General features: G+C 39.4%; 1 protein-coding gene across 1 annotated transcript; it reads left to right on the top strand.

Moving 5' to 3' along the window:
• Positions 1-368: 368 nt before the first annotated feature.
• lig4 (ligase IV, DNA, ATP-dependent) lies at positions 369-4,227 on the top strand. The gene is made up of 2 exons (XM_017458189.3): positions 369-659; positions 1,039-4,227. The coding sequence occupies exon 2, from the start codon at positions 1,051-1,053 to the stop codon at positions 3,805-3,807; it is 2,757 nt and encodes a 918-aa protein (XP_017313678.1). The 5' UTR covers positions 369-659; positions 1,039-1,050; the 3' UTR covers positions 3,808-4,227.
• Positions 4,228-13,405: the final 9,178 nt, after the last annotated feature.

The raw sequence follows: 13,405 nt of genomic DNA, 5'->3' as shown, positions 1-13,405 counted from the left end.
TAACAGAAAATAAAGAGAGAGGGAGAGAGAGAGAGAGAGAAAAAATCTCAACTAATTATTGGTTACTTCCAAGATAAAAGTGTACTTCAAACAAACAAACAAATAAATCTAATTCAATCTAACGCCTTATCTGGTTTGATCCAAAACATACTATTCTTCAATTTACACCTGCATTTACAAATTTAAAAAGCATAGTAAAAACAAAGCTGCTTTCGGACTAAGAACTCGCTCTTGTACAATTTAGAAGAATGTCTATGCAGGTCATGAAATAAATTAGCCTCTGTACTCTACATGTTCAATCAGTCAATGTGCGCATGCGTGAGAAACCTGTCGCACTCGAGCACACCACATTTCGTCACGTCCTTGTGTTACATTCTAAAGCAACGTTTGGAAACGGAAATAGGCGTTATTTTTATGGCCAGTTTATCTTTTATCTTTCAGAAGAAACATTCAGTATCTATCCAGAATCACAAAAGCATATTAGATTTGAATTTTTAAAACACCAAGTCAGATGTGCGTTAATTGTTTACAAACGATTGCTTCGTTTAGTGTCGGCTTCCATAACAACACGGAAAAGATGTTCATAAACAAGGAAATGTAGGGCAAGCTCAGACAGTAGCCCTGTAACATCTGGCCAATTCTTCTTCGAGCAAACGCAGGTTTGATGTTTTATTGTTGTTGCAACAATTACAACTTTCTTTTTCTGTGTATTAAGACATCTATCTATCTATGTGTCTGTCTGTTTGTTTGTTTGTTTGTTTAACACAGTAAAAACAATAATAATATAATAGTCTGCATTGTTTACCTCAGTAAATATATTTGTTTCCAAATGCTGAATTTAGGTAGTTAGCTGACTGTGGTCTGATTATTTCCTTATGTGTCTTCACAGCTCAAATACTTAATGAAGTTTCAATATATACTAGTTTCAGCAGGCGTAACTGTGTGTGTGTGTGTGTGTGTGTGTGTGTGTGGGGGGGGGGGGGGGGTAGTGTTTCATCAGCAATTACATAACATTTATGCTTTTGTTTTCTTTCAAAGACATCATCAACAATGGAGGGCTCATCCAAAGGTGAGAGAACAGAGGAAACACCCAAAAGTGACGCTGCATCTAAAACATTTGTGGCTGCACAAGTGCCATTTCTTGACCTGTGCACTGTTCTTGAGAATATTCAGAAAGCCAAACATCGGCCAGACAAGGCCAAATGCTTAAAGGATTTCTTAGATTCATGGAGAAGGTTTCATGCAGCTCTTCACAAAGATAATCCCAACACGACAGATTCATTCTACCCAGCCATGCGTCTTATTGTGCCTCCTTTTGAAAGGGAGAGAATGGCCTATGGTATCAAAGAAAACATGTTAGCCAAACTCTACATTGAGGTCTTGGGGCTTCCAAAATCGGGGCCAGAGGCAAATAAACTTCTCAATTACCGAGCGCCTACTACAGCCAAAGGAGAATCTGGAGACTTTGCCCTTACAGCTTACTTTGTCCTCAAAAAGAGATGCACAAGCCAGGGTAATCTAAGCATCAAAGAGGTCAATGACTTCTTGGACTCTGTAGCGATAAATAATGCCAGCAAACAGAAAGACCTTGTGAAGAAAAGCCTTTTACATTTGATTACGCAAAGCTCAGCTTTGGAACAAAAATGGCTTATTCGTATGATCCTGAAAGACATGAAACTTGGGATTAGCAAGGAGACCGTTCTCCAGGTTTTTCACTCAGATGCTCCAGAGCTCTACAATGTCTCTACAGACTTGGAGAGGGTCTGCAGACAGCTACATGACCCCTCTATTTCCTTGAATGAGGTGTCCATCAGCCTGTTTTCTGCCTTCAAACCCATGCTGGCAGCTGTTGCCAACATCCGCCAAGTGGAGAAACAGATGGGGAACAAGCCCTTCTATATTGAGACCAAGCTGGATGGTGAGCGCATTCAACTTCATAAGGATGGGGATGTATACAAATACTACAGCCGTAACTCCTATGAATACACGCAACAGTTTGGGTCCTCACCACTAGAGGGTTCCCTCACACCATACATCCACAATGTCTTTAAATCTCATGTTGTTAATTGCATCTTAGATGGAGAGATGATGGCTTATAACTTCACCACAGAGACCTTCATGCAAAAAGGCAGCAAATTTGATGTCAAGCGAATGGTGGAAGACTCTGATTTACAAACATGCTTTTGTGTGTTTGACGTTTTGCTTGTCAATGACCAGAAGTTTGGAAACGAGCCTCTCAAGAAGCGTTACGACACTCTCCAGACAGTCTTCACACCCGTCAAAGGCCGGATCCAGCTGGTACAGTACACTGAAGCCAAAACCAGGCAGGAAGTGATAAATGCCCTCAATGAAGCTATTGACAACCGTGACGAAGGCATCATGGTCAAAGATCCCATGTCCATCTACAAACCAGATAAACGTGGTGAAAGCTGGCTGAAGATCAAACCTGAATATGTTGATGGCCTGATGGATGAATTGGATTTGCTAATAGTGGGAGGCTATTGGGGTAAAGGCAGACGGAGTGGAATGTTGTCCCACTTTCTCTGTGCTGTTGCTGAAACGCCAAGTCCTGGACAGAAGCCAACAGTGTTCCATACACTCTGTCGAATTGGATCAGGCTACACCATGAAGGAGCTCTACGAGCTTGGCCTGAAACTGGCCAAACACTGGAAGGTTTTTCGCAAGAGTAGCCCTCCGCCAGGCATTTGGTGTGGGACAGAGAAGCCAGAGGTTTACATTGAGCCAAGAAACTCGGTGATCATTCAAGTCAAAGCGGCGGAGATTGTTACCAGTGACATGTACAAAACTAACTGCACTCTGCGATTCCCCAGGATTGAGAGGATCCGAGAGGACAAAGAATGGTATGAGTGCATGACCTTGGATGAGCTAAATCAGTTCCGTGATAAAGCCTCGGGTAAGTTGGCATCCAAGCACTTTCACTTCCAGGAAGATGAGCCGGAGAAGAGGAAACGGAAACTCGCATCCAAGCCCAAAAAGACCATTGGCATTGTTGACCACTTCAAAGCTCAAGACCTGTCCACTGTCACCAAAGAGACTGACATGTTTGAAGATGTGGAATTCTGTGTAATGAGCGGAAGCAACACTCATTCCAAGGCCGAGCTTGAAAAGGCAGTGGCCTGTTGCGGAGGCATTGTAGTCCAGAACCCTGGAAAGGACACATACTGTGTGATTGCAGGTGTTGAGAATGTGCGGGTAAAGAACCTCATCGGTTCAAACCAACATGATGTATTACAGGCTTCCTGGCTCCTGGAATGTGTGGACAGGAAACAGGTGCTACCATGGCAACCACGACACATGATCCACATGTCCCCTTCCACAAAGGAACACTTTGCTAAAGAGTATGACTGCTATGGAGACAGTTACTACGTCGACACAGATGAGCAGCAGCTGAGGGATGTCTTCAGTAGAATGGGCACTGTTGACATGGATGCAGTATCCATAGCTTCAATCGAGCAGAAGTACAGCTGGGATGACTTGCCCACTAGCATGTTCAGACCTTACCGTGCCTACTTTGATCGATGTTCTGATATTGGAGATCCAGAAAGTCTTATTAAGTTTACATGTCTGGACTTTCGGGCTCTGGAGTTTTGCTTTCATGGGGGCACAGTAGTAGAAAGACTAGAAGAAGGCATCTCGCATGTAGTCATGGCGGGAGAAGAGCGATTATTGGACCTAAGGACACACAGACGCCTCTTTACTAAGAAGTTTAAGATTGTTCGAGAAACATGGGTGACTGAATCTATTAAAGCAGGACATGTACTTAATGACAATGATTACCTTGTGTAAGATGGAGACGACTGCACAATGTGACGTCACTTAAAGACTGCATTGTCTACGAATAATCTTCATACAATAACGGCTACATTATTGATGCTAAAATGATGTTTGGATCTGGTTGTGTTTCCTCTTTGCCTGTAAACATTTTTAATGAATAGAAAAATCATTGTTTAGATTTGTATTTTAAGTATTTTATTTTATTTTTTACAATAACAGGTTTTAAACGATGATATTTTTTTAAGGTAAATATGCTCGTGTAGTCAAGTCTCAGTTTGCTTATTTACACAGAACAACACTAGGATGACAAAGACATTTTATTTGCACCCTGTAGATTTTATGAAAGAATGACAAGGAATAAATTTGTTTTTAATCTATAACTGTAAAATTGTAATTATTGTTGTGAATAAAGATCAGTGAAGTGACTTAAGAAAATAATTGTCTTGTTGTTAATGTCGTGCTTTCATGGCATGTTAATATTGTAGAATGGTTTTTTTGTTTTAAATGCATGAAAAGTACTTCCTGATTGTTTCTTGTCGTTGCTGTTACAATTGCTCCAGGGTCCTGTTTTGAATGTTCACCACATGGCTGCATGGTTCTCAGTGTTCCTCCGTTATCTGGTTTTACCCCAAAACATGCCAGTAGATGGATTGGCTACTCTACATTACCCCTAGGTATAAATGAGTGTGTGAATGTGTGTGTTCAGGTGCAGTGCAATCTCGAATCTAGGGTACGCCTGCCTCATCCCCGGTGTTCTCCGGTTCCACAGCGACCCTGGCCAGTTAAGGTGGTTTCTGAAAATGAATGAATGAATGCAAAGAAAGGAAATTGAATAATTAGAGTATAAAGTTCTAAGTAGCACATATATGTATCTTGTTATTTATTATTTCCTTAACAGTAAGGCTGAATGTTGTCTTGATCCGATCACAATCTCAATACGTTATTCTGAACATTCCTGCTTTTTTCTTTCAGGTTGGAAAACATTTAATGACATTCATTGTCTAAAAGCACCATTTTGGTGATCTCTCTCTTGCTCTCTCTCTCACTCTCACTCTGGGGGGGGATGAGAGGAGCTAAAGAGCCCTTTATAAAGGTAATCTAGGGGGAGTGAGGAAATCCTGTGGCCAGAGGGTTTGTACAGGAAAGTGAGGACACTGCTGCCAGGTAGGAGGACAGCAGGGGTCTGAGCTGAAATGGCTCCTTGAGTGCTTGTTCGAAGGGAGCACAAAATGTGAAAGGTTCCTGTATAGAAAAGGTCAGTGAAGTATCATGGGATTGCATCAGTCTTCACTGCCATTTTTCCTGTGCTGCTGCTACATGTTGCCTTTGGCTGTTCTTTGTTTTGTCCTATTAGAAATAAGATTAGACTATGGAAAATAAATACAGATCCTACATCTGTGCAAAAAAAATCTTTTCTTTTACAATCTTAAACAATAAATTAGTGATCGGGGTTTTAATTATGATCTGTAGAGAGAGCATTTTGTTGGTTCTTTCATAGTGAGAATGGATTTTTTGTTTTTGTTTGTTTAAAAGAAGCTTTATAGGAACACAATTTACAGAAGTGTCATCATTTCAGTCAGAGTTTAGTATGGAAAAACAATTTCAAGCTTGTTTGAATTTCTGTCACTCATGGAAGTTATAATCAGTTAGCAGTGGTAATTGAACATATCTCCTAAACAGACTGAAGAGATGTTCTATCGCTCCAGGTCTCACCAGGAATTAATTGCTGGGAAATGGCAGCATGCCTCTGACAGCAATGAGGCACCCCACATAGATACACTTACTAATAATGACTGGATTTGCCTTGCAAATGAACGTTTATTTACTTGAGATGAGTTCACCTACTGCTTTTGTGCAATTAACCATCCATTCCTATATTTTAAGGTTCATTCATGAACAAAAGCTTGAAGTAAAAAGCACACAATTATGAAGATTCTTTTTTTTTTTTTGGTCTGGGTTTATTCTCAGAGATTCTCTGAGAAATCTAGCTCCTAAACATTTCCAAAACAGTCCATTAAGGAAACTGAATTGAAATGACAGTACTGTACATTTTCGTGAGTTGATGTCTGGTTGTAAAAGGTAATTCAAGCTACAGCTCCTGAATGACATCAATTAGTCATTATGTCCCATTTCAGATTCTTCTGGGATTACTGCAGAATAAAGCGGTATACATGGCTGCAGATTGGCATGCAGATCTACATCACAGCTCTGGTCCAACTGGCTCCTCTCGGCTCTGCTTCCTGCCAAATGCAGCTTTTATTGCTATTATTGCATCAGGCCATTAGACTTCCATTCAGTGACAGCTTTGTAATGGCGCTGTTATTGTATATGGATGTAGTGGATCCCTGGTGGCAGACACCTGGTCTGCTTAATACAGAAGTATTAGTGTAATAGGACGCTAGTATAAATGAAGATCAGTTCTTATTGCTTCCTGTTGGACTATTGGAATGGGGTCAAAGATAGGAAGGGCTCTAAGCATGTACAAGAGACTTGTTGTACATTACAAGAGCTGAAAGAGAAACATCAAACCATATACTACTAAGATCTTCTAAGGATATACAGTACTGTACAAAAGTTTGCCTGAATAATCAAGCCTCAACTCTGACCTTCTTCCAAACCTCTTGTTCCCATGGAAGTAACAGTGATCAAATAATAATAATACTAATAATCTCTGAAGTGTCGTCCACAATAACTGGAACGGACCCTCACCATCTACTTTATTAGTAACACTGATATACCTGCACAATCATGCAATTATACAGCCAGCCAATCATGGGGCAGCAGCACAGTGCATACAATCATACAGATACAGGTCAAGAGCTTCAGTTCACATCAAATAACAGAATGGGGGGGGGGGGGGGGGGGTAATCTCAGTGACTTTTATCGTGGAATATTGTTGGTGTCACTAGATCTTTTTCCAGTCTTCAGCTGTCCGGTTTCTGTGAGCTTGTGCCCAATGCTCTCTAAAACATTTAACAATAAATAAAGCAGACAACAATTCGACCATGACTGCCTGCGTCAGGCAGTAAAAACATTGAATGACAAACAATGAAAAACTCCAAAACGTCAATCATCATCTCCAAAATAATAAAATCACCAATAATCACAATAAACACCAATAATATTGATGATTTTATTATTCTGGAGAAGATGATTCACTTGTTAGAGTTTTTCTTTGGATAAATGTTTGCTTGTTTGTTGTCCATGCCCAGTGTAAGGCGTGTCTATTTAAAGATTGTTTTTACTGCCTGACGAAGACTGTCATGGTCAAAATGTTTTCTGCTCTATTTATTGTTAAATGTTTTTGAGAGCATTATAGCAGTGTGCCGTCCTTTCTTGCTTTTATGATCTATTTGGCCATGCACCTGTTAAAACTTTTTGGATTTGCGCACACTATCCTGTTTTTCTTGTGCCCACTGTGGATTTAGATTCCTGTTCTTGGATCACAAGAGTAAAACCCAATGGAATCATCTGCTGTTGCAGCCTGTCTGCCTCAAGGTTTGTAGTGTTATGTGTTGTATAGAGTGGTTAGTGGCTTGAACCAGTCTGGCCATTCTTCTCTGACGTCTCTCATTAACAAGCCATTGCTGTTCACTGGGTGTTTGATTTTTCCACACCATCCCAGCATCCCCAAATTGATGTTTAATGTGAACACTGACTTGACTGGTATCTAAATGATTTTATGCATTTTGCTGCTGCTTGGTCCTAATAACATGGACAGTGACTGTTTGCATGACACTTCACTGAAATTAATACCTGAGTAATAGAAATATTACATTTGTCTAGGATGATTTGTAGGAAAGGCTATTTTTTTGGTAAATTGCACCGGCTCCTGCAGGTCTGTGTCAAAGATTTCTTGAACTGTTTTTTTCTTGAACTCTCCCAGCTTAAGCACCCCTTTTAATCAATGTAAGAAAAATCTAACTCAGATTTATGGATACACATTAGAGTGTATTGATCTACATTAAGCTTTACTACATCTGTCCATTTGTTATTAATCTTTATGTGTGGGTGTGGGATTTGGTGAAGTGTCACAGTTTTTAAATATCAATTTAATATGGAATAAACCATTGGTTTTTAAAAAAATATATACTGTTTAAATATTATTATTATTTTTTTAATATATCAGAATATTTCAATAAATATTTATTACAAGAACATAATATATATGCACACAGTATATAAGTTAAATATACACTGTACTGATTAGTCCTATATTTTGGTTGCCCAGAAACAGTACGTAGAGCCTAAATGTATCCATAGTCCTTACTCTCCTCTAAAAAAAAAAAAGCTTCTAATGTAGCACATTGTGTTTGTGCCCTTGATACAACGTCATCTAGTTGCCCAGAATTCCAGCTATGAGCTGTTGTGTGTGAACATTATTTTCTCTCCATACTGTATGTGCTAGCAGAAGAGTTATTTGACAGCTTTTCACTGCATTTTATTTTGTACTGTTTCGTCAGGCATTCCACATGCTACCTGTGTGTTCCTGATTCTGAACAAAATAAATAATCTGTCATCTACAGTACATTTCACAAACCGCACAAAAGATCTTAAACTACCCCAAAAAATATGGGCATTGAAAACAAAACACACTTTTCTTCTTTTTTTCTTAGGCTTTGTGTGGGAAACAAGATCACCATGGTGCACAGGCATTTTCTGACGAACCATTCCATCGTAGGCATGCTGTATGCACTTACACTTTACCTTTGTTTGGAGAAATTTATTAGATTTAATTCTGATAATTTGCTAAAAAAACAAAACAAAACAAAAAAACAAGAAGAAGAACATCTCGATGACAATGGAGTACTTTTAAACTATCCCAGTTTGTTGGAAAAAATAGCAACCCTGGCAACTCTGTGATTAACTGTCTTGTCCACTGCTCCTCCTCTATTGAAAATGTTCATGAAGGGAGTATGGGGCAGTGTGATTCATGCCCCACGGGGCCTTTATTAGTGCTTGCTGCAGTTGCCAGTTTTTACCATTAGATGCTAGAATAACTCTGTGGAGCTAAAGTGAGTATGCTACCCCATGATTGCAAGGTGAGTAAATCACTGGAACATTAGCTTATATCTGTGAAAGAGCAACATCTTTTAAATAATTGGTCACTCAAAAAAGGGCAATTTGTATTTCAATGGAATTTAAAGTAAACGTGGACTTTATGAAGAATAACATTTGTTGAATAGCTGATATATATGGTTCCCCAAGGCCGAGCCACCACTGTAGCCCAGACACATAAATTGATTATTCCGGGCATGTGACCTAGTGTTTTGTTCACCCCTGTGCTGTCGGCATATTTTGGATGATGGAAGTGATATGGCAAATAATGGAAGTGATATGGCCTTTGGAACAAAATCATCATGAACAGATGACCCACTTTCATTTTCACATTTGCTCTCGGGCCTGTTTTTATTCTTGATCTTCCCATTGTCTGCCACTGTAGTTGTTTAAATGTGATTCCTTTAAATGGGCATGCAATAAAGCAGCCTGAACGTCTGTTACATGCATCTGTTGACTGTTTCAGTACAAGTTCGGCAGTCAAATAAAAACACAAATTTATCAAATTTGAACATCCAATTAAACTTAATAATAACAATATTAGAGTAACTGCAAAGTATACAAATCAATGTTAACCTCAAAAGAGAACAGCATGGCAAAAGAGTGCATTCACTGATAGACATATCAGGCTGGTAACCAGCTGTTATTCATCTGTAAGTTCATTAAAACATTTAAATCTATGTGAGAACATTGTGTATGAATTACACAACGTAGAACATAAATCATATACAGTACACGTTTGTCATCTTCATGACCTTAGGCAAAGTGCAGGTTCCATTCATCCATACACTTTAACTTGTAGGGTAACTTACACTGTAATATCAGTGTAAGCCAGGTTAGATAACTGCATAAATGTGCAGGTGTACAAATGTTCCTAATAAAGTGGATGGTTAGTGTATACTGGAAGAATTTGAATTATAATGTAAGCAGTGCCATCCAGGGCACTCACAACTGGGCCACACAGTTTTGTGTGAAGGCTGTGAGGAGTCATTCTCAATGCTACTGGCTTTGTATATGCATTGTTAAACGCAAGTGTCCTCAGTTGAGCAAAGTTCAAATATCATTATCTAAATTGCTAAATAGCAGAATAAGCATGTAACATGGAGTGCTGAAATAGGCGGATGTTTCTGGTGCAGCGGGGCACTGAGAAGCCTGTTTGCCTCAGGAAAGAAGATTGAAAGAAACCTTGATTGTGTTTCTCGATTGTTTTTTTCTCCTGTAGGGTCTTGTGTTCTGAAAAAGCAAGCTTGATGATGTGATTTGACCTATGCTCAGTGGCACAGTCATGTGTCCTGAACACAAAAAGCAGTGGGCCGAGCACACGGCTTTGGGGGATGCCGGTGATCAGAATGGTGGTGCTGAAAGAAATGTTACCAATTCTTTATGCACTGATTGTATTGTGAATTCTGAATTGAAGTCATTGAACAGCACTTGTTCTCATAGCTGTCCTTTATGTCCTTGAAGGTAATTTTATAGTACCACCTTCACATGCTGTACCACCATTAGTCAACCAGACAGCTAGCAAATGCGGTACTATGTAAAGCTTTTTTCCTGCTGTCAAAATGAATGGTACAAATTCGATTGACTTTGGAATGAATAAAAGTGACTTTTATCTGAATGCAGCTTAGAATCATCTTTACAATTGCAATGATAATGTTTAGATGGTAGATCTCTGGTTAGTGTTTGTGTGGAGTTTTGCATGTTCTCCCATATTCATGTTAGTTTCTTTTGGGTTCTTATTTTCTCTCCTACCTCCAAAAAACATTCCAGTTGGTAGATTTGATACCCTAAATTTGCACTTTTTGACCACTTAGTACACAGTTATAAAAGAGAATTATTTATAATTGCACTTTCCTTTGTCCCCCAGAAGAGGACAGGTTCCCTTTTGAGTCTGGTTCTTCTTAAAGTTTGTTCCTCATATCCTTTTAGGGAGTTTTCCCTTGCCACCATCTCAGCTGGCTTGCTTATTAGGGATAAATTTATACATTTAAATTTATATCCTGAATTTATATATTTCTTTAAAGCTGCTTTTGACAATGTCCACTGTTAAAAGTGCTTTACAAATTAAATTGAATTGAACTGAATTAAAATGAAATTGTGTGAATTGAGTGTGAATGATTGTGTGAATGTGTGTATGCATGGTGCCTTGCAACAGACTAGTGTCCCATGCCAGGTGTTTTCCCAGTGTTTCCTCGTAGGCTCTGGATTCACCTCAATGTTGATTAGGATAAAGTGATTACTGAAAATGAATAGAATTACTGAAAATTAAGACTTTGGGTTTATTGTTTTAGCTGTAATTGCTTAAATCTGTAAATGTGCATAGTTATGCAAATATAACTACCATAATTTATATCAGCAAGAATTAGAGTGTAATTTATTGTATGCTCTCTATATAAAATTAAATTTAAAGAGTGTGAGCATTTTATTAGTTCAGGTATTTTTCACAAGTAAACACGCTTCAAGCTGTTAATATGCTGAGATTTGGCAAACGACATCTAAGCAAAGGACACACATGCTGTTGATTACCCACCTCTCATGTGTCAGGCTTCAGGTCAAAACACTGCATAAGTGTGTGTGTGTGTGTGTGTGTGTGTGTGTGTGTGTGTGTGTGTGTGTGTGTGTGTGTGTGTGCGTGTGCAGGTGTGTCTGTGTGAGTGTGTGTAGTGTGAATGTGAGAGAAGGTTCACACTATACCATATGGCTGTCCACTGTGAGACAAAATAGAAAAACAGGAACTCGCAGCAGAGTATCTTCCCAGTGCTTTGGCTCGACCTTCTTAAGACTTGATGTGTGACAGAGTAGTCTTTATTCGAACAAAGAGCTTTTATATACAGTACAAATACATAAAACAGTTACATAAACCGTAAATACAAAAGTTGTAATTAAACACTCCAAACCAACATTAAAGAGTTGTAGGGTTCTTAAACTGCATATTGATGAGTAAGGTTTTCCAATGCTGGAATGAATGGCCCAGCTTCATTCTGTCTAAATATTTCTCAAAAACAAAATGCCTCAGCTATTCCAAGGGTATTTAAATATTGATACTAAGGCACCCTCTAAACACCATTAACCTCTGACTGTGCATGCATATACACTAACCAGCCACTTTAATAGGAACATCTGTGCCCCTGTAATTATCCCGTCCACCAATAATGTGGCAAAATCCTAAAAATTACAGGTCAGGAGCTTCAGTTAATGTTCCCATCAAACATCAGAATGTGTAAAAATTGCGATCTCAGTGACTCAGTGATTATGGCATGGTTGTTGGTGCCAGACAAGTTTGTTTGAGTATTTCAGAAACTGCAAATCTCCTGGGATCTTCAACAGTCTCTAAAGTTTACACAGAATAGTGCAAAAAAAAGTTTGGATTTTTGCATGTTCTTCCTGTGACCATGCGGGTTCCCTTAGGTTCTCTGGTGTCCTCCCATCTCCCAAAAACATGCAGGTAAGTGAATTGCTCTGGCCGAGGGGTGTTGTGTTTTTTTTTTTTTTTTTTTTGTGTGTGTGAATGAGTGTGTGCATGGTGTCCCTTACAGTGTGAGGGGCCACAGTGAAGTGCTTGTGTTTTTCTTGTTAGGAAGTAGACTATGTTTTACAGCACACAATGTCAGTATTAAATGAACACCACAGTGTTGAATAAACACCTAAAGTATGAGCATGTACAGTGTTGAATGAACACCAATAATGTTGAATGAACACTTAAAGTGCTGAATGACCATCTACCGAGTTGCAGGTACACCTAGTGTTGATTGAACAGCTACAGTCTTGAATAAACACCTAACGTGCTGAATGAACACCTACAGTGTTGTATATAGACCTAGTGCTGAATAAACACCTACAGTGTTGCATATAGACCTAGTGCTGAATAAACACCTACAGTGTTGCATATAGACCTAGTGCTGAATAAACACCTACAGTGTTCATGTGTACCTAGTGCTGAATGAACACCTACAGTGTTGCATGTATATCTGGTGCTGAATAAACACCTACAGTGTGCTCGGTGTGTACCTAGTGTGTACATTGTGTGTACCTAGTGTGTACCTTGTGTGTACCTAGTGTGCACCTTGTGTGTACCTAGTGCTGAATGAACACCTACAGTGTTGCATGTGTACCTAGTGCTGAATGAACACCTACAGTGTTGCATGTGTACCTAGTGCTGAATGAACACCGACAGTGTTGCATGCATATCTAGTGCTGAATGAACACCGACAGTATTGCATGCATATCTAGTGCTGAATGAACACCGACAGTGTTGCATGCATATCTAGCGCTGAATGAACACCGACAGTGTTGCATGCATATCTAGTGCTGAATGAACACCGACAGTACTGAATGAACCTTCAGTGTTGAATGAACACTTAAAGTGAACTTTAGAGTATACCTGTACTCAAATAAAGTATCTAAGGTGACTGAACACTGTAGATGTGTTAATTCGACGCACGGTTTTTCAGCTGTGCCTCGTACCATCTCAAACGCTGAAGATGACGTAAAACGCTCGCGCTCTCTAGAAGCATTCGGAAGCGCGCGGCGACGGCGGCGCGCGACGTAAACG

Source organism: Ictalurus punctatus, chromosome 26, assembly GCF_001660625.3.
Source record: "Ictalurus punctatus breed USDA103 chromosome 26, Coco_2.0, whole genome shotgun sequence".
NCBI lineage: Eukaryota > Metazoa > Chordata > Actinopteri > Siluriformes > Ictaluridae > Ictalurus > Ictalurus punctatus.
Note: the sequence above shows the minus strand (reverse complement) of the source record. Positions and strands in the feature narration are given on the sequence as shown.

What these genes read in the sequence shown, in the direction of transcription:
- lig4 (XM_017458189.3), top strand. Translation starts at nt 1,051, where the DNA reads ATGGAGGGCTCATCCAAAGGTGAGAGAACAGAGGAAACACCCAAAAGT.